At 38.9% G+C, this 26,695-nt stretch overlaps 1 protein-coding gene across 6 annotated transcripts; it reads right to left on the bottom strand.

Moving 5' to 3' along the window:
- Positions 1 to 1,416: 1,416 nt before the first annotated feature.
- On the bottom strand, positions 1,417 to 26,422 carry LOC138100523 (coiled-coil domain-containing protein 171-like). Of its 6 annotated transcripts, XR_011146835.1 has the most exons (9): positions 20,891 to 21,132; positions 20,210 to 20,348; positions 18,748 to 18,922; positions 16,499 to 16,683; positions 13,490 to 13,727; positions 12,305 to 12,397; positions 3,837 to 10,981; positions 3,229 to 3,374; positions 1,417 to 2,237 (listed from the first exon to the last, which is right to left on the bottom strand). XR_011146835.1 is itself a non-coding variant. In XM_068998399.1 (8 exons), exons 5-8 carry the CDS (start codon positions 16,544 to 16,546, stop codon positions 6,218 to 6,220), a joined length of 354 nt encoding a protein of 117 aa, XP_068854500.1. In that variant the 5' UTR covers positions 16,547 to 16,683; positions 18,748 to 18,922; positions 20,210 to 20,348; positions 20,891 to 21,138; positions 25,978 to 26,422; the 3' UTR covers positions 6,189 to 6,217. The 6 variants fall into 6 exon arrangements, 1 of the variants encoding a protein (XP_068854500.1); XR_011146834.1 differs by having other exon boundaries at positions 1,417 to 3,374; XM_068998399.1 differs by lacking the exons at positions 1,417 to 2,237; positions 3,229 to 3,374 and adding an exon at positions 25,978 to 26,422 and having other exon boundaries at positions 6,189 to 6,283; positions 13,581 to 13,727; positions 20,891 to 21,138.
- Positions 26,423 to 26,695: the final 273 nt, after the last annotated feature.

The raw sequence follows: 26,695 nt of genomic DNA, 5'->3' as shown, positions 1-26,695 counted from the left end.
GCTGAAAAGTCATTAAGCATGCATGGTATGTTCTCTGAATTGGGTCGGTGGTCTCCTTATTTGGGGAGGGGTCCTGGAAGATGAAATAAAACTACTTTCCCTCTCTCTGGCCTTTTTACCTTTCTGGGTTTTGACAATACAGATTACTCTTGGTGAACTTCCTGTTCCTCTCTTCGTGACTTCTGAATAGATTCTCAAATGGGGCAAATTAGTAATTGTCTCCATTTCTTTAGATCTGTTTATCAGTTTTTCTGTTTCTCATTATAAGCACAGCTAAACAAATATAAATGTGACAAGCAATCAGTTCCTAAGCAATCACTTACTTAGCAATCAGTTACTTACACCTTAAAAGTTCATCTCAGGTCTGGCTCTTCTTCATGAATTATTAACTTTTAATTTATTCCAGCCGGGCTTACTTGTCCCTCTATTTTAACTAATTTCAACAAAGCTAACCTTGAAGTAAAATCTTAACATTTCTTTTAAAATCCGTGTTTCAATACCCCGTAGCTTAGCGACAAGTCTTGGTGTGGGGAAGGCTGCTCAAGAGGGGCAGAGCTGACCGGGGCTGGGTGGCTGGCTAGCAGAGGGCTCCTTGCTCATTAGGAGTGTGAGAGATGGGGTAGCCTGTCACTTAGGATGCGTTGTGTGGAGCAGTCGTGAGAGGCTAGCTGGGTGAGGTTTTGAAGTGAGGCGAGAGCCAAAAGTCCTCAAACCACCCACTACCTAGTGGGTTGTCACCTGGTAGCGGGCTGTTTGGAAGGAGACCAGACTCCACCATTTTGAGTTTTAAGGATTTAAGTTTATGGCCATTTCGTTGCTTACCTTGTACGTTGAATTTTAATTAGTGGCCGTCTTCTTAGCTGTGAGTGGAAGGAGTGTTTGGCTTTGGACGAGTGTAACTGGTGTTGGCTTATTAGTGTGTGAGGGGGTGTCGCGGGTTGGGTTTGTAACCGGGCAGAAACACCAATTTAGTGTAGTGGTTTGGTCTAAAATACTCATTACTGTTTATCTTCTGTGCGATTAGAATTAGGAGAAACACAAAGCAGGCACCAAACTTGAAAGAATATAAAGAAGTTTATTAACAGACCTAGAAGAAGGAAGAAAAAAGAAAATTATACCACCTTCAGAACTCTCCTCCTCCCCTCACCTTCCTCCCTTCTCCCACTGACAATGTAAAAAGACAACCCTTAAGATGTTCAGTCTGTTTACCACTTCCATAATAACCTTGTTCAGTCCATTTAGAAAGAGAAGTCTCTTCTTGCTTGTGCTGTGAAAACAGTATCACAACGAGACAGCCGCCCACTTCCAAATATTGTTCAGTCCATTTAGGAAGAGGAGTCTCTCTGCTCGCAATGTGAGTCCCTTCCCCCGACTTGCAGCTTTTCCCGCAACTGCTTTCGAGGGTCCACTCTTGAAGTCTTTTGGGGTACAATTTTAAGGTTGAGCCATTCAGAAACAAAAAAACAGAGGCCCTTCTCCTTCCCTGGGAGCAAAGGGTCTTCCTCATCTTCATCGTTAGGACTATCTCTGGGAGCATCTCTAGGAATTGAGGTTTTCTCCTTTCCCATTTGGAGCAAAAGTCTTCATCTGGTTCATCTGGTTCATGTCTCCTTGTCCAAGCTTCTCATGAAATTACAGCTGCGGCAGCATCTGCCTATTGCTTACGAGTTGAACACTCCACCCCCCATATCTTCATGAAATTACAACGGGATACTCTGATATATCATAGCTTCACAACAGACTTTCAGCTTTAAGCATCTCTCTCTTTTCCCTCAGGTTTTCAGCTCTTCACAGCAATAAAAGGGTAAATCTCACCTCGGCCTTGCAGCTTTGCAGCTGGAATGTTGAATTTTTCTTATCGCAGTGGAGAGGGGGGGGAGCCGAGCCGCTCTGGTTGCCCACGGCAAGGCAGTGGGGGGGGGGGGTTCCACGACTGGAACAGGCCCATGGCTTCAGCACGCCCAGGGCCTGGCCTGGCCTGGCCCAAGCAGGGCCTGGCCGGGCCCGCTGGCCCCCGCACGGGGCCTGCAGCCACCTGTCCCAGCGCCGGAAACGAGAGAGAGCTTGGGGGGGAGTTTGTCTATTCTTAAGTGTGGATCACAGAGGCGGTCACAACTTTAAGCGGCTTAAAGAATTGTCCATATTCAAACTGGCCACTGATAGGTTCTGTCAGGTCCCAGAGGAAACTGTAAGCACCCCTCAGCAAGGACATCCCTTCCGGGACTATGCTTGCTAACCTATGACAAGGGTGAAAAGGGCAAGCTTTCTAGAACAAATCCTTCTGTAGGTCACACCTGCTTTGATCTAATCATACCAAATAACATTTGTCATTTTAATTAGATTGTTAAACATTTCATTGAGGACTACACGAATTGCATTATTTCCCTGGTGCATAAAACCCTTAAAGCTTCTCAGATGTTGTTCTTCAGAGGTTGAATGATTCCAGGCATAATAAGAAATTTTAATTCAATAAAATTTTTTTAGATCCTAGCCATGGACCAACAATATTCATAAAACATACTTCACAGTATGATAATTATTAGAAAACAAAATCTGCAAGGATTTAATTTTTTATCTGATCCTATAACTGTAAGAATAGGTTAGTAATAAGCTCCTTCAATTCAAGGGGGCTCCTTTTGACTACCAATCTTTTCAAGACTGGTGCCTAAGCCTTTCCTTCCACGCCAGGTTCTTGTGTAAATAGCGTGGGGTTAGTGTCTACATCCAAAACTCTCTGAGATCAGCTGTGAGGTCTATCCTGTCCCACAGGAAAGGCTAGGTCCAAAATGGGTTTCAGTCCTTTTGGCAGCTAAGACCTGTCACCTAGCTGATGCTCCTGTATTTACTATAAATAAATTGTATCCATCTATAAAGAGATGGTGTGGAAACAGAGAGAACAAACAATCATTTCTTAAATAAGCAGAACTTTAAGGATCTGCCAAAGAGCTGTTGTCAGAGCAGTAAGACAGCACAGGCATTTTGTTTGCCTGTTATTTCAGCACCCAGAACTTGGAGCACTATTATGGGATAACTGCAGAAAATTCATCACCTAGTATTTTGAACTAACACTCTTCTCTTTAGAAGACTATCCCTGGATTTCAAAAAAAAGAGGCAGATATACTTTTGTCTTCTAGCCTTACACTGGCCAGATCTAAAACTTTACCCATGGAAGCAGGCATTGAAATTTTTACCCATTTTAAGTGATGTCCCCCAGGCCCCAGTGCTCACTTTGCTGTCTTGTGGAGGTCACGTTCTGCCTCCTGGAGAGACTCCAGCAGCCGCTGCCGGTCCTGCACCACGTCTTTAAGGAATCTCTTCTGGTGATTCAGAACTCTGTCTCTTCACGTCATCTCCTCCGATGCCTCAGAGAGGCTCTGCCAGCAGACAGAGAGCAGAGTTACTCGTCAATCCAAATAAACTTCAATTTAAAACCCTGGATACTGACCAGTGTGAAAGACAAATTGACTGTGAAGTAGATTTGGACTACTGCATACTAAGGTTTTATGGATTTCGTAGCAAAAGCATTACTGACTCAGAACCCCCCCAGTTTTTATTATATTTGCTATATACCAAGGGTGTTTTAGAAAACAAAATGATTGTAGGCAAAAAAACCCACAAACCTCACTGAAGACTTTTTCTTAAAATTTTAAACCAAAAATATCTATAGCAAAAAAAAAAAAAATCTTTGAAGTGTTTTCCGAGTAGCCTAAAATTCCAGCAGACTGAGTAGTACGTGTGTATTTACTCCCATTATGTTATTAGCACAAGGACTGCACTCTTTGGCTTCCTTAACAAAAGGTAAAATTCTAGTGACTATTTCAGAAGAATAACCTTACCTTTAGAGACACATTGAAGTCTTGGCTTCTATCTGTGTCTGCAGTGGCGTGCACTTCTAGTCTATTACTTAACTCCCGAAGCCGTCGCTCGTGTTCTTGTAAAAGTAGTTTTGCCTCATGCTCACGCTGCAAAGCATTATCTAATTCCTCATGTATATTGTCTTGGGTAATTATTCTCTGGAAAGATAAATAAATTGTGTCTGATCCTGTAACTATATTCACTGGTTTCCCTACCTGACTTTCTGAGTTCCACTTGCAAACATACCAAATTCTAAAACAAACACATGCTCAGGATTAGTATTGAGGCTTTTTAACATGAAGATAGATCACTGAACAACAGAATGGCAGACCTGTTAATTACTGTATTTTTTATAAAGAACATTCATGTGAAGTCTTGCCATTCATTATTCTATTCAAATTAGCACCCTAGGATGCAAAACTTCAGTATTTAGAAGGAAAAATATGCAGATCAATGTCCAACATTTTAGTGGATAGCTTATTATCCCTTGTAAACACCTTTGTGGACTCTTTTTTCTCCTCCAAAAACTGCTCCAGAAAGAAGAAATTATTCTTCAAGAAAAGTCATCACCTGCATTTGAACTGCAATCTAAATTGTGACATTTTCATCTAACTGTCCCAAAACTCTAAGGGAATAAAACCTGTTGTGAACAAAACTGAAGATGATTAGATATTTTTGAGTAAAAAAAAAAAAAATCCATTTTACCACCTAGTAACAGGGAGGATGATGGGCGGGACATCATCTAGCAGATAACCTCTGCTTGGAAGTGTTTGGATTGGGACACACTGACAGCTTCCACCAACTAGGCTTCAGATTAGGGAACCCTCAGTGTTTCAGTAAATCAATCAGCAACAGCAAAAGACTCAGGGGAATTTGGTGCATTTGTGCTAACGAGAATGTAGGAAAAGGCTTTTTTTTCCCTGCCATAAAGTTTACTTCTTCAGGGAAACAGACCCACAACAATTTGTATTTTATTTATCACAACATTCATCAATATCCATGCAGAGTTCAAATTGCTGTATGTATATTGCATGAACTTCTCATGAACATCTTACTGAATACCCTCATTCCAGCTGACTTTACTCTGTTGAAGTGAGATCTTCTTTTCGGATGCATAAATCACATCAACATTTCCAACAAATGGAGAACCTGGATTGCTGAAGACCAAACTGTAATTTATACAGGATACCTCCTTCTACAAATCAAAAGGAAACTCCTGTGGAAAAGGGGTATTTCTAAATACAACTGACTTCTAGTTTAGTTACATTTACAAGGTAAGTTTTCTGGAAAATTCTGTTAATAATTTTATGCTTGTTTTTCAGAAGAACACAAATCAAAAACTGCATAGAAAGCAGAATCTCTTTTAAGCAAGAGAGTCTCCAAATCAAATATACTTCCATGCTGAAGTGCATTTAGTTGCTCCTGCAGTTTGTGGGCTTTGTCAGCATCTTCTTGCATCTCACTGAAAGTCCATTTGAATTCTGCAAGCTGCAGGTGCACTGAGCAGCACTCCACCTCATGATGCCTTCATGAAAATTCAAATACTTCTTGCTGCAAGATTGCTACGTTTCTCTGTCAGCAAACAAACAAAGTCATGTGATAGAAAATCTGCTATTTTAGCAATAAAATAAATCATATTTGAGACCCAAGACAATTGAGACAAAACTATCATTTTTTCCTCCCTCTCTAAAAGACGTACGCAAGGGCAAAAGTTTGAACCTACCAAGGGTTACTGCAAATTCTGTTTGCAAGGAAGTACTATTGTCACCTGAAGTCTACAATAAATGACAGGTTATGAGAGAAAGAGTTTATCCTTTCATTTTGGTTAAAGGCAAGAAGGTTATCTTTACTGAAAGAAAGGATGGTAAACACGAGAAAATAGAAAAGAATAATAAAAAACAACCCTAACATTTACATCAAGCCAAAAGCAAATTTGTTCTTACAACCTAATACAGTTCTGATAGAACTTGAAAAAATATTTTACTTGGGTACACTAAACCTCTTCCAAAAATTCTTTGTCAATAATAGACCTCTTCACACCCTAATGTGTGAGAATCAACTTCCGCATGTCCATATAGTGGTATTTCATTGTCAAGGACTCAGAACCAGCCTGAAACTAAATAAATGGTGCTATCAAGACAGCTTCACTGTTACTGTAAGCCTTCTGTTTCCATGAAGGAGAACTGTAAATCTGCTTACTGTAGTGGGCAGTCTGTCATACAACCCAACTTCCAGGGCCTGGACATTTAGTCTGTGGAGTCCACAAGCCAGCCTCTGTATCAGGGAGTCCCTCTCCAGGTAAGCGGTGCACCTGCAAGCGTTCTTCACTTGAGTGCCTCCATCAATATGCTCAGATTGTCCATCAGTTTTGCAAAGGACTTCCTGGCTGCACTGATAAGTGAGTCTCCAGAATGCCAGGACTTTGGATCTTTAAGAGACAACAACAAAAAGGAAACATCAAGCAGGTTATTAGTTCCAGTGTCTTGTAATATGCGATTCTTTTTCAATTGTACAGGATGGAACCTGTAAATATTCTGAAGCACAGAACACCAAATCTGAAACACGGTTCAAACTTTGCTCTGTAAGGATATGAACTCAAGTTATTGAAAACAGCATGATCAAAAAAGAGAGTGCCTGAAACCGAACCTAAACACATTTGATTCATTGGCAACTTTTATACAGATTCTGTGATTAGCCTTCTGGAATATGCATCACCTCGTCTCTGTCCTGCTTAGTCTCTGGAGCCAGCTGACTTATTTCAAAAGAGGTTTTTCCTTCCTAAAAACACAAGGATTTCTGGGGAGAAAGGCCACATAAGCTCACTTGCATTAAAATCACTCAGTAAGTACAGCTCCTCCTTCACACAAATATTGACATGTGTTACGTTAGGTATTTCCTACTGTGTTTCTGAATACAAAAGCCGTAATCCAGAAGTTACAATTAAACAGAAAACCCCCACACTGACATTCTTTCAAATAGTACATCTGAATCATAAACTCAGAATTTAAAGATGGTATTCCCGGAGCAAGTGTGCTTTGCCTCTGGATGATTGTAAAATGAATGTAAAATGTAAAACTTGCTTTATGACTGCAAATGACTACATTCTGTGAATTTCCTCATCACTATGATGAATTTCTTTTCTTTTAATCAGTACTTTATTGGCTTTTTCCTCAATTATTGGCTTGTCCTATCTGAATGTCCTGCACAGAAAGGGGCGCTGAGAGACTTGGGACGCACTCCAGTCACATCTAAATGCCCACGGCAACAGCATCAAACTGAGCAGTGGACGAGCCATAATTAATGGTATTCATTTGTTAACGTCCGGATCCTTTTGGAGGGATGAACATCGGCCCTTTTTAACATGAACAAGCGTCTCTGAGCTCAGCAGAGGCCGCTGGTGCCTGGGGACATTCCCCTCTCGTTAGCCTTGTGGAAGTTCGCCATCAGGGCTTCAATATTCTCACACAGAAGTGTGCAAAACTCTGTCACAGATAACTCATCCAGGGGACGGTCTGGCTGTCTGGCCAGCACATGGCTGTGTGCCATACTCCAGTGTAAATCAAGGAGGACGGGCAGCTGCTCCTGGAACACAAAGAAACATCAGTTGCTGTATCTGGGCGATGTTAAAATCAAAAGAGATGCATCATACGTGTAGGAGTAGGTGCCACGTGCAGCAGAAAACAAACCCCCAAAGCTCATTCTCAGAGCTTTACAAACTTCTTCAATTCATTTCTAATAATGTCAGTCATAATATTGCATAATATTACAGCAGAACAAGAAAACAGATTTCACAAAATGTATCTCATTAGACACAGTATGTAAATAAAGCATGGAAATAAATCCCAGTCCTGCAGGGGCCACAACCACGACCTAACACAGATAAAAATTTCCATGCTCTTAGTGGATGCAATTCATTCACCCATGTTAATACTTCCAGGTGCATTCAAACTGAGCCCACTTCCAACACCTGTGCAGTGCACAGAAAATTGCCCAGTTGGCTCGGCAGCACAACAAACTCTCAATTCCTTAAAAAATTTGTTTGGCATGGATTGTATAGATATTATTTTTTTTACTTTTCAGTAACAATAACAATAATTTTGAGTACACCATGAAATACTGTTTCCATTACCAGAACAGATCTTGATCATGAATGGGATTTTGTCCTGAATTCTTGTCACGTGTAACATATATTTTACTACGGAATACAAATCAAAAGGGGAAACTCTTACCACAGCAACAGCTAGCAAACACTTAAGGTTTCTAGCAGAACATTTTCAGCTTGTAATTGTGTTTTGTAGTTATAAATAGCAATCATTACTGCCTGTAGTTAGGGCAGACAGTTGCTTTTATCTCTTTGTATTCCTTTTGTGCCTGATGAAATTACTTCTTCAGGCTAACTAGGCCAGCAAATGTCTTTTAATACATTAATGATTGCATGGAAGAAGCTCTTTTTCTCCCAGGAAGAAAAAAGCAAGATTATGATTTTATTTTTTTTCATTTTATTAACTACAGATCTGCCTGGGCAGTGGATAACACTAAGACAAAGTGTGGAATAACTCCATCAACTGAACAAAGGCACCCACAAATCTGAAGACCCTCTGACACAGGTCTCTGCTCCTGTCAGCAGGGAACAGACCATATTTACCTTCCATACTCAGAGCTCTGAGAGAGAAAGAGGAGAAATTTCCAAGCCAGCACCAAAAAGTTTATATTGCTAAGAGTAGAAGTAGAGCAAATGTTACCACACAATGAAAGATTTTCTAGATATGCTAAGATCTTTCCTTTGTCCCTGCTGCTAGGCAAAAAGATGGCAAAATTGTTACTCAAGGTGTAGCTGGATAAAGACAGTAGAAAGGTCGAAAGTGGTCATATAAGAGGAGAAATGTTTCAAAAAATAATCCAGTGAAATACATCCAGTGTGCCAAGTCCACAGCAAAACAAGCAAACAAACAAACAAAACAACAAAAAAATTCCCTTTTCTTTGCCACCTTCAAACAAGCAAATTTCAAGCAATTTTTACAGTCAAATATTTGCACTAAAACCAAAAGGTTGTATGAAATAGAAATAAACGTTTCTACAATGGTAGCTAATAAAACTCAACAAAATTTTGGGTAGAAAGAACATTCTTCACAAGAAATCATATTCCATACCTACAAAATGCCTTTTTGATTAGGAATGCAAGTACAACTTACCCATACTATTAAAATAACTGTTTCCTGCAAACAATCCTTCAGTTAAACAGACAGGTATCTCTTAAAAACATTTTCAAATTAGCTTCTCCAAGGTGTTGGTTACATTCATTCACATTTTAATTAAAAAAAAAGGTAACATAATAGCAAACAGGGTAAGAGAATGGCAGAGTTCTTCCGCAGCGCAGCACTGCAAACCCTCAGCACTTCAAATATTTTGACAGTATGTTTAAGAAAACCTAAAGAACGCATGCCACAGGCTTTTTTCCTTACCAGTGGGCCTTCCTGCAGGCTGAAGCTGGTTCTGGCATCCACTAATCTTCCAGAGGTGTCTCCAATATTCTTCCTTTCCCCTGTCCCCTCTCTCCCTTGCATATGCTGTCCTTGTAAACTGCAAAGTTTCCTCAATAAGACATTTTAAACAAAATTACTTTTGTCAAATGCACTATGTTCTTTTAAGGGATAATCAATGAATAGGGCAGATACCACATCAGCACATCATGTGGCTTCTGAAGTTGCTTGCCTTTTTTTGTTAAATGAAGAAATGTATACTCCTCCTAAGAAAGACTTTTCAAGTGCTTATGTTCTGTTACCAAGCCTCGTGTCATGAAATTCCATTGGTGATTTGGATATAGCCTCAAAATTACATACAAAAACCAGGATTAATCACATTTGAATTAACACAATAGCTCTCTTCAGAGAGACTGGGTCACATCTTGCATCATCAACCCTGATTTCCAGTACAGCTCTTGCTCCTAAGGTCTCACATGCCTGACTCTGTTCTGGCACGACTTCTAAAGCAGACCACCCAGAATTTTAATCAGTTCTTGTACAGTATCAATCAGGAAAATGGGTATATCAAGAGCCTGGCATGACTAAACAGGCACTGCATGAGAAAACTACAAGGCCAAACAACAGTGTAAAGGAGACAGAAGAATCCAAAGAAGAATTTGTCAAGACTGCCTGCGTATTTAGGCATGATATCAGGAAAGCCTGATTTTAAGCTCACTTAAAATTGATGTTTGCAAAGGATGACAAAGGTTTTTGCAATATAGCTCAGGTTCTAGGTATCTTACTAAAAACACCTCCATAACCATGAATATTCAATGAGTCACTCAGGCCACAAACTTCCTTTCTTGGAGGAAAACCAGTTTCTTTTGTTCTCCACTACTCCTTGTGTAAGTCAACATGAATACCTGTGTATACAGACCCATGCAGTCCTCAACTGATTGAGAGGTCACCCAAGTTCTGTTACCACAGACACAGCAGACTGTGCTGGGCAGGAAACGTATCTCAGGTGATTTCATCTGCTCTCACACATTTCAGTATTTTTTTACCAATTAAAGCTTTCTACAACCATTCAAAAGTTGAAAACAAAGATTACCCTCTATAAATGATGCACAACTTCTTGACAGGCGTCTTAGAGATTCATCTAGCTCCCTGAAGTGGGAAACAGTGTTTCCATAATAATATAAGTGTATATAGAAAAGCCATCTTTTCTACACCTGCCAGATAGGTTTTCCCACACTCATCCCAACCACTACTGGAGGCTGGACCCTACCAAAACTATCATTTTCAAAATTTTTGCTTCCACAAATAATCTGTAACAGGCCAGTTATTATCTGTATCCACAATACCTGTGGTTACTGATATGGACCTGTTACTAAAGGACTGCCAGGTTTTGAACCTTTGGTTTGGTGCATTGCACTGGACTTTCTGCTGACTGAAAATTGTAGGGAATGTAAACCATGAGTTGTACTTAAGCTGCCTACTGCCATTTTACAATGGCTTTAAAAGGAAACTTACACAATTTTTTCTCTCCTTTGTGCATTTTCTGACTCTCTGGAATCTTTCTTGGTATTTGCTAGCACTGAAAGAGCTTCTGTGCTGCCACCTTTCTCTGCATTCAAAGCATCTTCAAGTTCTTGAATTCTTAACTACCAAGTGATAAGAAAGCAGTTAAAGGAAGTTAGGAAAGACTCTCAAGGTCTTTAATGCAGACACTGTCCTGTTCTGCTTTTTACAGGTGAATATATTCTATTAATTCCATATAGAATTAGAAAGTGTTGAACACATCTAAAAATGTAGTAATACATAGAGTTCAAAGCACAGAGAAATAGATATGCTGACCAAAAGCACATTTTGTTGTCCTTTCATTGTGTTTGGATTTTCCCGGTTTCAATTATTTAGATTACTGAAAATTTCCAGGGGAATTCTATTTTTTAAGTAGACTCGTGAAAGGGTGAGATTAACAGTAAAAGCTACACTTGCACTCAGAGCAAAGCTCATATGGAGCTTGTTCATGTACATAAACAAGGAAGAAAACCTTACCAGTTCTTCACTCATAAAAGAGAAATCTCTAACTTCAAGGAATGTTACTCTCCCAGTTCCTTTGTATGTTGTAAAAGTAGAGAGGGAATCAAGAAAACTAAATCATCGCTGCTAATTTAATCATCACTTCAGAAATCTAAGTGTCTATACTCAGAGCAGGTCATAAGAAAATAACTGACTGAAGAAGTGGCAATGCTTACTCATGTTCCTCAGAACACAAGAAAAAAACGATGAAATTCCTTTTTGTTTTCTCACTTTGTTTTTCAGAAATCCAATGTGAAGGCTTTGTTAGTCAGCACGAGATCACTCAGCAATCATCACACAGGTTTTTCACACTTGTTTTTCAAAAGAAACCCCAACTGCTTTATGGGATCAAATCCTGTGTGGTACAGTTCAATACTAAAGAATTTAATATTCAAGTACACATACTACATTTTATCACATATTCAAACTTCACTGGTAACTGCAGATGTCATAACTTTGAAGCTGAAATGTACTCTGACTAACTCCATTGGAAACTGCAGTCTCAGGATGCATTAATCTCTCACTCTCACACCTAGAGAAGCTGGATGTATGCACTGTATCTCCAAAGTTGTCTAAGCGCTCATTCCGAAGATATAGCACAGGACATTTTAACAGTCTAACTATTGTGAAACATTTCCTTTCCCCTCACTGTTTCAATGCTACTTTGAATTCTCAAACCTAAGAATGTGATATTTTATTTTAATATTTATTCTAATAACTTGAAAGTTACATTAAAAAAATATATATTTTTCTATTACCTTTTACCATTTTGAAACTCATTGCAAAAACTCTACTCGGTGTTTTCACTTAAGCAAGGAAGTCTCAGCATTTTGGGAGATTGTATCTTTACAAGTTCATCTTCTGTTTTACTGTAAACTTCTACCAAATATTTAATAAAAAGTTACCTGCATGATTTCTGTAGTGTATTTACACTGCAAATGTGCTACTCGTGCTGCTTCAGCGTTTTCCTCCAGCTTCTTTGTTTTCACTGTAGCTGCCTAAAAGTACATTTTGAAAATATTTAAGTCCAGAAAGATGCTAACACCACACAAAGACAACTTTATGCGTTCAGTTTATTAGGGCTCCATAAACCAGCCTGTGGTATCTGAACTACTTGCACTTTGGAACTGCAAAAACTCGTACCAATAAATAAATAAAAATAAATAATATTAATAAATAAATAAAATTAAAAATTACATATCCAGAATACTAAAATAACATTCTCTGTTTAGTTAAAGAAATTGATGCAGGATTATGTTCTTGCTGCATTTTTTATTGTCACAGATACCTATCTCCAGATAAAGGCCTGGACACGGAATTTCATCTGAAAAAATGCTTTTAGCAAAAGCAGTAACTACAGAACTGCTATAATAGAAATTCGCACGCAATTTTGACGACACTGTTTACTATCAAAAATACCTTTTCACTTTGACTGATGACTGAATTGAAAAGAACAATACACCCCAAAATGACTCCTGCCTTCAAGTGATGCAACAAAGGTCAAGAAAAATTCATTAATATTAAAAGTCATTTAAGACAGACACACTTAAGGTTAAATAGATAGAAATGAAGTCATTGATTTTGGACAAGTAAAGCAAAGTAGCAAGTATGTGAGACTGAATCTTGACTCTAAGCACTTCAGTGAGGGTAACAGTAACAGAAAAATAAATACATAAATAAATAAAAATTTTAAAAGCTGTTGGCAATAAATTCAAACTCTGTATGATCTCATACATTCACAAAAGAAAAGAACCGAGACACAGAGATCCATGGAAAGCCTATTAAAGAGAAAGTCAGCAACAGCACAGAGCTTACCAAAGAGCTTATTACTCTGCAATATCAGCCAAAAGACTCCTCCCACAAGATTTATCTGCTTAACATAGTTAATTAAAAGAAATATATCCAAATCCTGCACAAATACTCCCCCTATACCTCCATATTGCTAAGAGTATTTTCCTAGTGGCATAAAACTTTTCCCATCTGCTGTTCAAACATCAGTCTCAAGTCGGGCTCACAGCATTCACCTGTGAATCCACCTTTCCTGAGAAACAGACGCTCTACATTTTGTTACTCAAACACAAGGCACTCACAGCCTAAATTGGAGGCTCCATCCCTCAAAAATGAAACTGCTCAAGGTGCCAGTGCTTGCTGAGACTCCCAGCAGCAGGCAGAAAGCTTCACCTCCAGTTCCCTCATGAGCCTCTCCTGCTGTTTAGCTTTGAAATCCAGATAGTTGGCCTGGAGCCTCAGCATCTCACTGCAGCCGTTGGGCTCTATCTCCATATCTCTCAATATCCTGCGCAGGTTTTTCAGGGCAGCATTCGTTTCCTAAAGATACATAGGTAAATTAATAAATAAATACATCAAGAGGTACTTTTTCTAAGATAAAGTATTGCAGTAGATAGTTCAAGAGAGCAGTGGAGACCGCATCACTAGAGGTTGTTAAAATCCTAAAATCTAAGATGCCAGCACATGTCAACAGAAGTGTTTACCCAACAGCAAACATGCTTTTCATTCACCACCAAGTAATCTGTGTTGGCCCAAAATCACTGTGAGCATGACCTTCTGTGGTAACACTAAAATCAGAGCCAGATCTCCCCCGGAAATCTTTCCCTGAAAGAATACAGCCCTTCCAATCTATTCTCTCTCCCAGCTCAGTGGCAATGATAGAAACAGGGTGCACTTGGTGAAATGATGCATAGGGACAAAAGTTCTATTTTGTTCTGATTTTTAATTGCTAAAACTTCAAATCAGATGTTTTCAGAAACAGTTACTCCCACAGAGTAAATAATTTTTAATTTTGGCTTTTCTGACAAGGATTTTCTTCCATCTAGAAACTGAATTACTTGAAAAACTATGACATAGGAAGTTCTCAGTAGAATAAAATAGCTAAGCTGGTCCCCACCTCCATTTCTGCATACAGACATTGAACTATGCTACAGATTGGGAGAATTACTGACATTACTGGACTCTGCAGCTCTATGGAGTCACTGCCACAAAATCCCCATAGCCCATATGAATTTGGACTAAATTTAAGCTATATCTTTGCATGTACACCAAGACAGGTTTCTTCCCTTCAGAATGCAAACAAATAAATAAATAAATACATTTAAAAATTGAAACAAAGTTAACCATTTCTACAGAAATATATACCTGGAAAGATATAGAAATATTTATTTCTTCAAGTTACTCTTCCAGATACTAACAGAAGTGGACTGGAAAATGTGAAATAAGTAACAGATCACTTGCTGTAAAATACTACATAAAGACTTAAAAACATTTTATACTGGAAATGTAATTAACATTAGCCAACTAAAATCGCCAACGAATACATCAAGCTCATTAAACAAATCAACATGAGCTGCAGGATTTCAGAATTTTGAAGTTTCTGTACTTTTCAGAAGTGGTTTAGTATTGTTTAACATCATCCCGGTAGTCACTTGCATATATTTGCTCATGAAAAACACGGCTGGTCTTTTTTTTTTTTTTTAAACCTTGTGTAAACGACACAATCCCACAAGTATTCTAAAGAAAGAAACGTGAAGGGATATGATCTCCTGCCTAACCACGAGGTGATGCTATTGCCCTTCCTATCGAACTCCCAACACCTCTCATCCCGGACCAGGATACACCCAACAGAGCTCACCACGAACCTGTCGCAAAGCAGAGAGGGTGGCTTTTCCTGCGTGTCCCAGGGACACATTTCAATACTCTAAGGTGATGCCACTCCCATGCCTACATCAACATTTTCACAGCCAAGTTCAGAACTTGTGGTTCACGAAGTGCAGTTTTTTCCAGACAGGATTCACCCACGTGCTCAGAATCCCACTTCTCTGCATGTATTAAGACCACAATTAAATCTCCCTGGCTTTCATTTTTTAACTCAGAATAAATAAAGAAGATTTAAACCAGGCCTGTAAATACACAACACCAAAGACTGCAACACATTCAAAGTCATAATTTATAAACCCAGATATTTCTGAAATTTATCTGACAAGTTTCAATAAGTTAAGTTCTCAAGCAACAACTAATGCAGTCAAGTTCAGATTTAACATTTCTTATTTCCTGCAATTTTAAAACTATACACAACATAACTGTAGGGTGATAGGCAGGGGAACAGCTACAAAAGCAAACTGGGAAAATGGAACATTTTTACTAATGAAGGCAGGTTAGGTTTTGGCACCTAGTAGCGAATCACGTTTTCCTTTCAAAGAGTTTTGGAAGCTCTGAAAGACTTCTGACAGGCTTCTGAAATCAGAGACTTCAAGATTCTGGAATCCTACAGCTCACACTGACTTGTTTAATGAACTTGATGTACTCATGGCAATCTTAGTCTGTTCGTGTTAATTAGATGTCCAACAATTTTGTAGCTTTAATACATTGACCAACAGAAAACCTTCCTCTACAACCACTGGCAGAGAACACTGACAGGGAACTGACGGAGAACACAATGTCCTGAGCCATCCATTGCTCCTTTTCTCCTTTCCTGAGGACAAACATCATTTGACAGGGCATAGCATACTTCTTCAACACTGTTCTTTTGATGCAGTATTAAACACTCTGAAGACAGCTTCTACAAACCACTGTACACAACCGAAGGCAAGGCCCTTCCAGAGCCTCCTCAAAATAACTCAGCCACTGACTGCTAGCCAGAACTCAGAGCTTACCCTGCTGCACCTGGCAACGTTGAAAAGAAAACTGTATCTAACAGTAGCCTTCCTCACAGCCCATATCCAGCCCTACCCAAATAAGCATCATCTTTGACTGAAAATTGACTTGTGTTTCTGTTTGTTTTGAGAAGGACCTTAGGTCCTGTCCATGAACTCCTTTGTTTTTCACTAACACTATGTACTGATAACTTGGTTTGGGTGTTTACCATGACAAATAGCCACAACACATTCCATCAAAGCCCAAAACCAGCATGACACACTAAGTGTAACTTTAAAAAGCTATAATCTTCAGAACTGTTCTGCAATATTTAGCTATTTGGGGGATTTTTTTCCCCTAAACCAGAAAAACCCCAACCCACCACACACTTTGCACCAAAAAAACTTCCAGCCAGCATCTCATGGAATTTTCCATCTATTACTACATCATACCTGATAGGCCTTTTCTGTTTCAGATTTTTCTCTGATGAGGAATTCCATTTCAGCACAGTATAGTCTGCAAATATTATCCCTTTCCCTTTAAAGTCTTTGTTGCTCCTTTTCCCATTCCCACTGAGCACTTCTAAACAGTTTCTCAGCCTCAGCTGCTTTCTGTTTATGTTTGACATTCAGTACTACTGTTTACCAAAAAAAAAAAAAAAAAGAGAGAGAAAAAGATAAATAGCACTGCAAATAAGCATGTTAAGAAAAAAAAAAAGTATAATGAACATAAGTTCTTCTGTGGATTGTGATACCCTGTGAAACATTAACACTTCCAGTTGCAGTACAGAGAAACAATCATATTTTGTGTTCCTACAGCATCTTTCACACAAGGACATAGAAATGCTTTGGAGATTTTTACAAATTAAGGCTCTTCTCCTCTTGGAAAGGAGTAAGAACTCAGGTCAACTGTTCCAAGTGAGGCCTCTATAGCATGGGGAATTTAATGGCACTGTTCTGTAGCACTTGGCTGGCTTATTTCCAAATACCCATTTGATACATTAGTCTCTATCAATTAATTTCGAGTTCAGTTTAAGTAACGGTGAAGACAGACACCTGCCACATGAAAAGGACTCTAGGAAAAGCTAAGGCAGATTGGGCTAGTGAGCAAAGGGTTAGCTTTTCTGGGGAAATTTACTGCTGCTCAAGAGATTTAAATCTTCAGCCCAGCAAATGCCTCAAGATAGGGAAATACTGCATATACTTTTCTCTGTGAAAGTTTAAATGCCAAGGAAGACTTCCTTTCCTATGAGCAGTTTTAGTAAGAGCTTTGCTTCATTTCACAAACTGGCTTTTGGATCAAAATCTTTTGTATTAGCTTTTTATGTTACTGAGTACAACTACCTATGTCGGCATTTTTGTCATCACCACTTTCTAATAGATTTTTACTTCAAATTCATCCCGTTCTTCTGAAATTCCTTCTTAGCTGGAGAAGGATGAAACAAACAGAACAGACAAGTTGGGAAAACACAGAGAATTAGTGGACACAACAATGGGGAAGACCTGTCAGATGTCAGGAATCAAGCCTCAATAAGAACAGCAGAAAAACAGTTTGGAGAAAATACTAAAGACAGGGCACAAGAGAGCTTCTCTGTCCAAGGAGCTAAGCTGGGATCATATCAAAGCACCACACAAGGTGAGCAAGGCTCCAAGAGACCAGGAAAAAGAAGCAGTAAGTTACAAACTGCAAAAGAAATGAGAAGCAACACCAGGATGATTTGGCTTCTTTGACCTTTGTCACAATAAAAACAAAAACAGAAAAAAACCCAACAAACAAACAAACAAATAAAAAACAGTTTGAGAAATATCAACCAACCATAAGATTTTTATCATTTGTGTGTTGTCCAGATGACTGAAAGTGCAGCTTTTCTTATTACCTTTAAAAAATATCTGGCACTATAAGTGCACTTGCAAGTTGCAGTGTCTCCTTCCATGCTTGTAAGGTTACAAACTCCAGGAGAAGTGCTCCAGTCTTCTCAGTGAACATCAAAGGTTCACAAATACATCTCCTGTACTAAGTTTAAAGGTATTATACTAACTTAGGTAACAAAAAATGCATGTCCCTGGCTTTTAAGTACAAGAATCTCTCTCTGGTTGAGAAGGATTAAGAAAAATCTGAGTTTCTGAATGTGAAACTAGTAGGGGGAAAAAAAGGCTAGCTAAAACCCTTCCTTTCCACATACGAGTATCATAGCACATGTTATTTGCATAAAAAGAAAAACAAAGGTGACATGAAGAAGCCAGACATGAGCAATGAAAAGCTAGAAACATTTGAGAAGATGAAAGAAAAAAGCAGTATGATGAAACTCCTGGGGGAAAAAAAAAAGTCATCGGAAATAGTGTAAACAAACAGGACTAGATTTATTTTTTTCCCCCTGAAATGTAAAAGGAAGAACTTCTGGACATACTGATAAGCAGGATGTGGAGAGAGACTCCTCAATTACAACTCTGTACACACTGAGGGAAGGAATAACAGAAGGTAAGGAGCAAGAGACAAAAAGGGGTTGATAGTCTTAGCAGGTTATGTTTAATTCACATGAGACAGCAAGGGTTTTGTAAACTCTTGTAAGCTTACAACAGCAGATGAGGAAGACACGGGAAAGAGAAGAGACTTCCAAAAACACAGTAACTGGTATTAAGTCTCTGCTTGGTTTAATGACTTGGGACTGATGTAGCCACAATTTTTTTTTTTTTATAATTACCTTGAAGTTCCACAAGTTTGGTTTTTAGTTCACATAGCTCATCCTCTGCAGAATACATTTGTATACAAGCTGCTTTTTTAGTGACTGGTATTTCTCTTTGCAGAGCTTGATGAAGAACCTCTCCTCTCTCAGGTTCCAAACGTAATTTCATGATCTCTTTTTCATAGCGAGACATCTAGAAAATAAATTTGTTTCAGAAATTGCATTCACAGCTGCCATCTTATCCCATCTGAATTTGAAACACAGTCTTGAAACTGCACATTTATGCATTTTTAGATACTTTTATGGTTTTTTATGCAAACTGAGCCTATTCCTAGATTAATTTCAAGTACCTTTAACATATCCCTCTGTTTTTCCAAACATACTCTGCCTTCAGAAAACAAAAGTTATAATACTGTCCTCTTCCTGGTCCTTAGAGGAAAAAAGGCAGCAACAGAAACATTATATTCCATAGGCAATTCTTCTGGTAACTATATTTAACACCAAGAAAAACAGCCATGTTGGGATACTAGACTATCAGACACCTAGTAACTCACTGTGTAAACACAGTGATGTTCAGCAGTCAGGCAAAAAAACCACAACAAACAAAACAAAGAAAATGCTTCAAAAAGGGATCTTATCCAGAGTAAGAAAGATAGTCTAGTCACTGCTGCCAGAAACTGAATCCAGGAAGTCACATTCAAGCCATTTGAACACAAGAAGGTGGAAAGTAAAACATGCATTTCTTCAAAGCACCTACAAAGAAGCAGCATCCTTATCAACAGGAGCTCCATTCATGGGAAATAATTTACCCCCATTACAAATGTTTTCCCTGATGCTCTTATAGCAAACTAATACCTAAACGAAGTAGCAGTGGGAAAATACTTCACTGAAATTTTCTTTTATTTGAATTATTATTACTGCTGTAGGTAACAATTCTGCTCTCAGCAGTTTGTTAGGGGCAGCTGGTGTGGGTGCTCATTCCTCTGTTTTTGGTTAAATACAGCCAAAAAACCAAGTTTGTTGTTCTGCATCCATTTGTTTGGAGACTCCTGCTTCTTCCTCAGTGACTTGCTCTTGTCATGCTCCCCTTTCTCCATCATCTTGTTGGTGGAATGATTCTCTTAAATGGATCCCTGGAATTACCAGGATTAAAACACTCAAACAAACAAACCTTGTCTTACACTGAGAATTCGAAAGCTGGGGGTGCACACTATTCTTCTGTGTGATGTTGCTGTTGTGTAGTGCTCAAGTCTCTTACACACACTTTCAGCTATTGTCAACGACAGTAAAAGAGGTATCAGTTCCTATAGACAGCTATGAGAGGTCTGGACAACGCTACTTCTTGGTTATTTTCCAGCTAGTGACTGTGATTTTGATCCAGCTGATGAAAGGATTAAGGACCAAAGAGTACATTTAAGGAAACGAATTACATTTGCTCCAAGGGCAAAATAAAGCAAACGAGAAAAAAAAATGCCCGTACTTCACGATTGCGTTGATTGATTAATTCTACATTTCGTTTCTCAGCCTGACGGAGCTTCCGCGTCAAATCTTCAACAGTGTCCATTTCTGGTGGATTTCTGTTCTGAGGTAACTGTGACTCTTGTATATCATTACTGGAGCTGAAAAATACGAACGTTTTCAAAAAACATGATATTCCTTTCAAGTTTTAATGCTTCTTTACTTCAATTACCTAGTCATGGGCCCAGAGATTTAAACATTCACATAAGTAAAAGTACTTTGTGCAGTTTTCATCTTACTATTGCTCTTTGAAGAAAGGATTACATAGAATTGCTTATTGTACAAGGGGTGAGAGATGTAGCATCAGGAACTTAAAAGAGAGATGCACTTTGGATTAACAAAGTTGATTTAAGCCTAGCACATTGTATTGGTTTGGCACGGCCTGGTTTTCGGTAGCTGGGGGGCCACAGAGGTGGCTTCTGTGAGAAGCTACTGGAAGCTTCTACCATGTCCAGCAGAGCCAATCCCTGATGGCTCCAAAGATGGACATGTTGTTGGTCAAAACTGGGCCAATGAGAGAGGCTGGTAAAACCTCTGTGATAACATACTTAAGAAGAAAATCAAAACAAAGGGCACACAATTTTTCTTCTAGTCAGACAAGAGGGGGAGCTGAGAACATGTGAGAGAGACAACATGGCGATACCAGGGTCAGTGGAGAAGGAGGGGCAGGAGCTGGAGCTGAGGTTCCTCTGCAGGCTGCGGAGATGGCCGTGGTGAAGCTGCTGTGCCCCTGCAGCCCATGGGGATCCAAAGCGGATGCAGAGGAGGCTTAAAAATTTCCAGAAGGCTTGAAAACATCATTCCAATCATGTAAGCTCAAATAACTGGCAAGCTTTTTGTCTCCACAGTAGGTCTCATTTTTTAACATGGGTTACCATCTCAAAACCATCTCTGCCATGAAACAAATGCACAGATGTGGAAAAAACCTCTCTTTTACAGTTTGTCTTCAGAGGTACATACATTAAACTACAGACACACAACTGATCACAAACACAACACCAGTTACAGGTTTAGTCCTCTAAACTACCCTGTTTCATCTTCATTTCCACTACTATTGCAGTTAAAACAAAATCTACTTGGCTATTAGCAGAATCAGCCCATGAGTAGCACAAGCAATAATAAAAGAGTCAAAACCAAGCCTCTATATATAAAGTGAGAAATTTATATACAGAATATATAAATTTATATCTATACATACACTTATAAATAAGTATATAGAAACACATATTTATTAACTAACTTAATAACTTTAAGAGAAATTATTAAAATTTCAAACTAGACAACTTTTAAGTTATTTCAGTTCTTGAAAATCAGTGTTCACCTTATTGGATATATGTTGGTTTTTACATTATTTTAAGCATGTCAGACTGCAGTAATTATTTTCTCTGCGCAAAAGTGCAAGAGTTCATGGGCAATAAATGTGAAATATACTGTAAAAAGAAACATGCTTAAATTAAACACTAAAATGGTATCCTATAATACAGAACTGTGAGTACTAAAATACGTTACCTTTGTCTACATGAAGTATTTTTCGCAGAAATGACACCATACCGGCATTTAATTAATAGATTTTGCTACATAAAAAATTACCATTTTACACCTAGATTTGTGCACAGGTACAATTAACATTTTTCATGACCAAAAATTTACCTGATGACTTATGTTTTCTCACACAGTTTTTCTGACTGGCAAAAAAGACACAAATGCCATCAACGAAGGGATCAGTAACTTTGTTTAAATCTTCCCTTTGAAGACATTACTGCTATTAAAGGATGAAATTTCAGTTTTTTAGCTGCAGACTATAAATATTTTATAATTGAACAAATGCTAAGTATATTCCCATTTCAAAAGAAGACAGACTTCATCTGTGAGATCAGAACAGCTGTATGTCATCAGAAATTGTCCCACAAGGTGCCATGTTTTTTAACATATTTTATATATTTAATAAGTGTAGGAGATAAGAATCTTTAAAACCTGCATACACTGCAAGGAAACCACAAGCTCAAGATTAACTTTCAGTACTTACTGCCAGAGCAACCAACATGACTCAAAGGGCAACAGATCAGCAGCAATTAAAATCACTTTATTTAATGCAACTCAGCTGCTGCAATAAGAAGATTTGGAAATAAGTAAAACCTGAACAGCCAGAGCATCTATAAGCTGAATAAAATCTTGTTTGTGGACACCATGTAAAAAGTTTGAGAGATCTTTGCTTCTCCTGCTCTGGGGAAAAGACAGAAGAAATAAGGGCAAAGAATTTTATTCAGAGATGATGAATGAAGTATCAATCTTAGCTGAAGACACCTAAAAGCCAGAAGCACCAATGGGGGGAAATCAGAACCCAAACTGAAAACTGGGCAAGACCTGGTTATGGAAAAAGGCTCACGGAAAGGATAACCGTTTAATTAGTCTGTGGGCAGCAGGGGAGTCATTTGGCTTCTTTAAACCTGGTTAGACTTAATATTTTTGCATGGAGACCACACGGAATGAAAGCAAGAGAATAATCACTTTTTGTAAAGTAAATAAGAAACACCTTTAAGTCTTTAATTAAATTACACTGGTTTGTATGGCAGTCAGAGTTAAAGAAATCTGTTTCTTTCAGCTCTCCTATTAAATATCCACCAACAAAAAAATCATAATGGAAACATCTACACATTAAAGCTTACTCAGAGGAGAAACTGACTATGCAATTAACTATTCTGCTTAACTGAACCTCATTGTGTGTGTGTGTATGTGTGGGGAAGAAATAAAAAAAACACCAAAACCATACCATGCACAAATTGCATGACACCACATGCATTAGCAAATTAAGGATGCTATTGAAATGAAAAATGTGTATTAGAGCATTAAAACAGAGAACATAATATTAAGTACTGGCAAAAAAAAAATTAGACACCTTTTTGAAATAGCATTTTTTGCACAGCTTCTGAACTCACAATGCAATTGGTGGAAACTTAAAAATATATATCAGAAAACCGTAATTTTTCTTAGTATAGAACCAAAAAACCCCAAACCAACAAAAACAAACAAACAAAAAAACCCCAGCCAACCAGTGACAGGACTGATGGACTACTACTACATTAACCACATCATTTTGGTTGTCTACTTAAACATTTTCAAATAAAATAGAAACTAGCCTTAAGAATCTTTGTTTCTGTGATACTTTCTTTAATTGTCACAGCATAGCCAACACATGCAGTACTTTATGAAAGCTCCCTATTACCACTTGTAGGAGATTCTTCCTCCATCTTCATACAACAAACAGAAGTGCTACAACCATAAAGCTCTCAGAAGATTCAAAGACAGAACCACACAAAGAAAGTCCTGGAAAGTTTCAAAGCATGGATGCTTTGCAGTCTAACAGAATTCAGAGAATGTTTTCTACTTCCATTTTCATATATTACTAATTCATCAGTCCTTGGTTTTGAACTCAAATATGTTTTTTACCAACTACAGCTTTTATCTAAGACACCATTTTTAGCAGGACTTTAAGAATCTTCAACAAAGCATATAAGCAGGTGAAAATAGCTCTTGAGTTCTACGTTGCAGAAGGTATTTTGTAGCTCAGAACCTAAATTCTCAGTGTTCACAGGTCAGCTGGTTACAGTCAACATTGAGCACTGCAGAAAACCAGCTTTTAACTAGCTTCAATTCCACAGCTGGCAGAAAAGGCAGGGTAATTTTGCAACAGAGAGAAAATTTCTTTCACTTTCTACCTAGCAGTGTAATTTTGCTGAACTTCTGCAGCTGAAGGAGCAGACTGCAGTCTGATTTTCTAACCAAAGTCCATGTTTGTGGAATTTTGCTGTTCCTATAGAACTGGCAGTTTTGTACAGACTAAAGAGAGACAAATAGTTTGGCCCAAAGGTCAAACACATACCAGGTTATAAAACACAGGGGTCATGGGAAGACCTAAAGCCAACTTCTACCTCCTAAATTAATGTGGAAAACCCTCTTGTGCCTGCTGGGCAGTGTTCCTACATGCTGGCAGAAGCTATCTCTACCTCCTAGTGACTCTGCGACAGCTTGCATGTATCACACTGTGTCTGGTTCTTCCTCAGCCTGAATTGCATCATTCCAGGCATCTAGAAAATAAATAAGCCACAAAAGCAGGATATAAACTACTAGACTTAAAAATCCAGAACTGGATCTCACTGATTAGCTTCCCAGGAAGAGACATTGTCCGAAGTGGGCAAACTCATGGTGCCCAAAATGCAGTTTTTAAAGTCTATGAACTGTGGAGAATGAATATCATAGTTAACCATATAAACTTTTACTTGATGAGCTTCAAAGATTAGTCTTTTCTTTATCATAAAATCGTTAAAGCCTCTAGCAGAGACATGCTCTAGTTTATTTGTCAACCTACTAAAATATTAATTTTTTTAATCACTCATGAACACTTACACAACAGTGTTACTACCATGTCATGTGAGGAATTACCACAACTGCAATTTGACATCAGCTTTAGAAAACAGAAGCGTACTGCTAGTCCTCTAAGCCTGAATATGGTAAAAAAATAAATATATATATAGAAGAATATCCACTGTCAAAGTTTTCAGAACATCAATAAAAAAATGTTATGTTTGCGTAGATTGAGTTGCATTGTCCTAAGCAGATTGATTACAAACTCTGCCTCTCTTCAAAACAATTCTAAGGGAGATAAATGCAGGTACTGTGATTTATCCAAGGTTGGCTGTCTAATAGAAGACTTGCTATGGTAAAGGCTGCTAAGTCTTTCACAAATTGCACAGAATTTTTGCATTAAGATGTAACCCTGAGAACTAAGAAACAAGTTTTTCATAACACCATTTTTTAAATTATTGCAACTTACACCAAAATCTCATAATGAACAGCAAAACACCAAAAAACTTTATGTTTCATAACAGAATCAAAATGTTTTCTGTCACATCCACATCATTCTGAAGTTTTAAAACTTCTTTAAATTACTCTGAAGTCACATAGAGGAAAAGAAGAAACCGAATCTGAGGACTGTCACCTGGGAATGCTAATGATTTTGAATATGCAATACGCCTCTGTTAAAATACGCATCAATAGTTTACTAGCGCACAAAAGGATAAATTTAAAAAGCATGCTATTTCACGTAGGAAAAAAAATTGCAGTGCCATGGAGTGGCTTGTGGGAGCTCCACAACTGAACAAATTAAACATAAATAAATTAAACATAATTAAACGTAACAGTCGAGGATGCTTTTGCTTGAGGAATTATGTTTGATGTGTCATTAAAAACTTGTGTCAGATTCTACTTGCAAATGTCTGAATACATGCTGAATACTTCAGAGTTTAGATGATTTCGAAATGGATATGAAATGATTTAGAAAATATTTAGAAATAGAAAAAACAGAATTTAGAAATTTAGAAATAGAAAAAAATTTAGAAATAGAAATGATTTAGAAATGGATATGAGGAAGAAATTCTCCCCAGTGAGGGTGGGGAGGCCCTGGCACAGGGTGCCCAGAGAAGCTGTGGCTGCCCCATCCCTGGAAGTGTCCAGGGCCAGGCTGGACAGGGCTTGGAGCACTCTGGGATGGTGGAAGGTGTCCCTGCCCTTGGCAGGGGGTGGAACAAGACGGTAATTGAGGGTCCCACGATATCTGAAGGTGACAGAGACCAGTCAAGAATAAATCTAACCGTGATCTGAATTTAAAACTAATTTAAAACAGGCAGAGCCTGGAGCAAGTAACAAATGCGCAGTGGAACTATAGAAACTCACCGGACAGGCCGCCGCCGGAGTCGGGAGCTCTCCAGATGGCTTTCCGGCTCCAGCATGACAGCCCGGGACCATCGGAAAGCAGCAGCTCCCGGGACCGCAGGAATTTGTCTCCCGGGCCCCGCTGGGACTCGGCCGCTCGCGGGACGAGCGCGGAGCCCCAGGCGGGCGCCCGGGAATTCCGCGGTGGCCGGGGACGCGCACGGTGAGCCGAGCGAGGGGCTCCGCCGGGCTCCCGCCGCCCTCTCCCGCCCTCCCAGCCATGTTTTAAGGCATCCGGATTCCGGACAGTAAAATAAAAGTGCGGGAGTTAAAACGACCCCCTGACACGAAAGCCAGACTGAGATGTGGGTGTCCTCAGGGCAGCACACCCTTCACCCAGGTTATAGAGAGGAGCAAACAGCTAGAAAGATATGAAAGTCTGTGGACAAAATTCAGAGCAGGCGGCTCTCTGGCGCACAGGAGCACATCTCCGTAGATGAGGGAGAGCAGGTTACCACTCCCCTTGCGTCTGCCTTGCTGCGCAAAGGGAAAGGTTGTTGTGAAACCTCTCAAGTAGAGAGATTCCGAGCCCCAGGCGTGAGCATATATGGCAAACAACTGAAAAAATCCACCCTACAGTAACTTCGAAAAGCACTTTCTCCTCCGAGCACTGGTGTACTTCCTGTAGCTCCGTTTTTAAAGTTCCTTTTAAAGTCTCTCTGTCTGCAGTCTTAGCGTG

Source organism: Aphelocoma coerulescens, unplaced genomic scaffold (assembly GCF_041296385.1).
Source record: "Aphelocoma coerulescens isolate FSJ_1873_10779 unplaced genomic scaffold, UR_Acoe_1.0 HiC_scaffold_100, whole genome shotgun sequence".
Taxonomy (NCBI): Eukaryota; Metazoa; Chordata; class Aves; order Passeriformes; family Corvidae; genus Aphelocoma; species Aphelocoma coerulescens.
Note: the sequence above shows the minus strand (reverse complement) of the source record. Positions and strands in the feature narration are given on the sequence as shown.

Coding starts and splice junctions, on each gene's coding strand:
- LOC138100523 (XM_068998399.1), bottom strand. CDS start 16,546: ATGGAATTCCTCATCAGAGAAAAATCTGAAACAGAAAAGGCCTATCAG. Junction 13,728..16,498: donor AAACAGAAAAGGCCTATCAG/GTATGATGTAGT, acceptor ATGTATCTTTAG/GAAACGAATGCTGCCCTGAA. Junction 12,398..13,580: donor GGCTCATGAGGGAACTGGAG/GTGAAGCTTTCT, acceptor ATGTACTTTTAG/GCAGCTACAGTGAAAACAAA.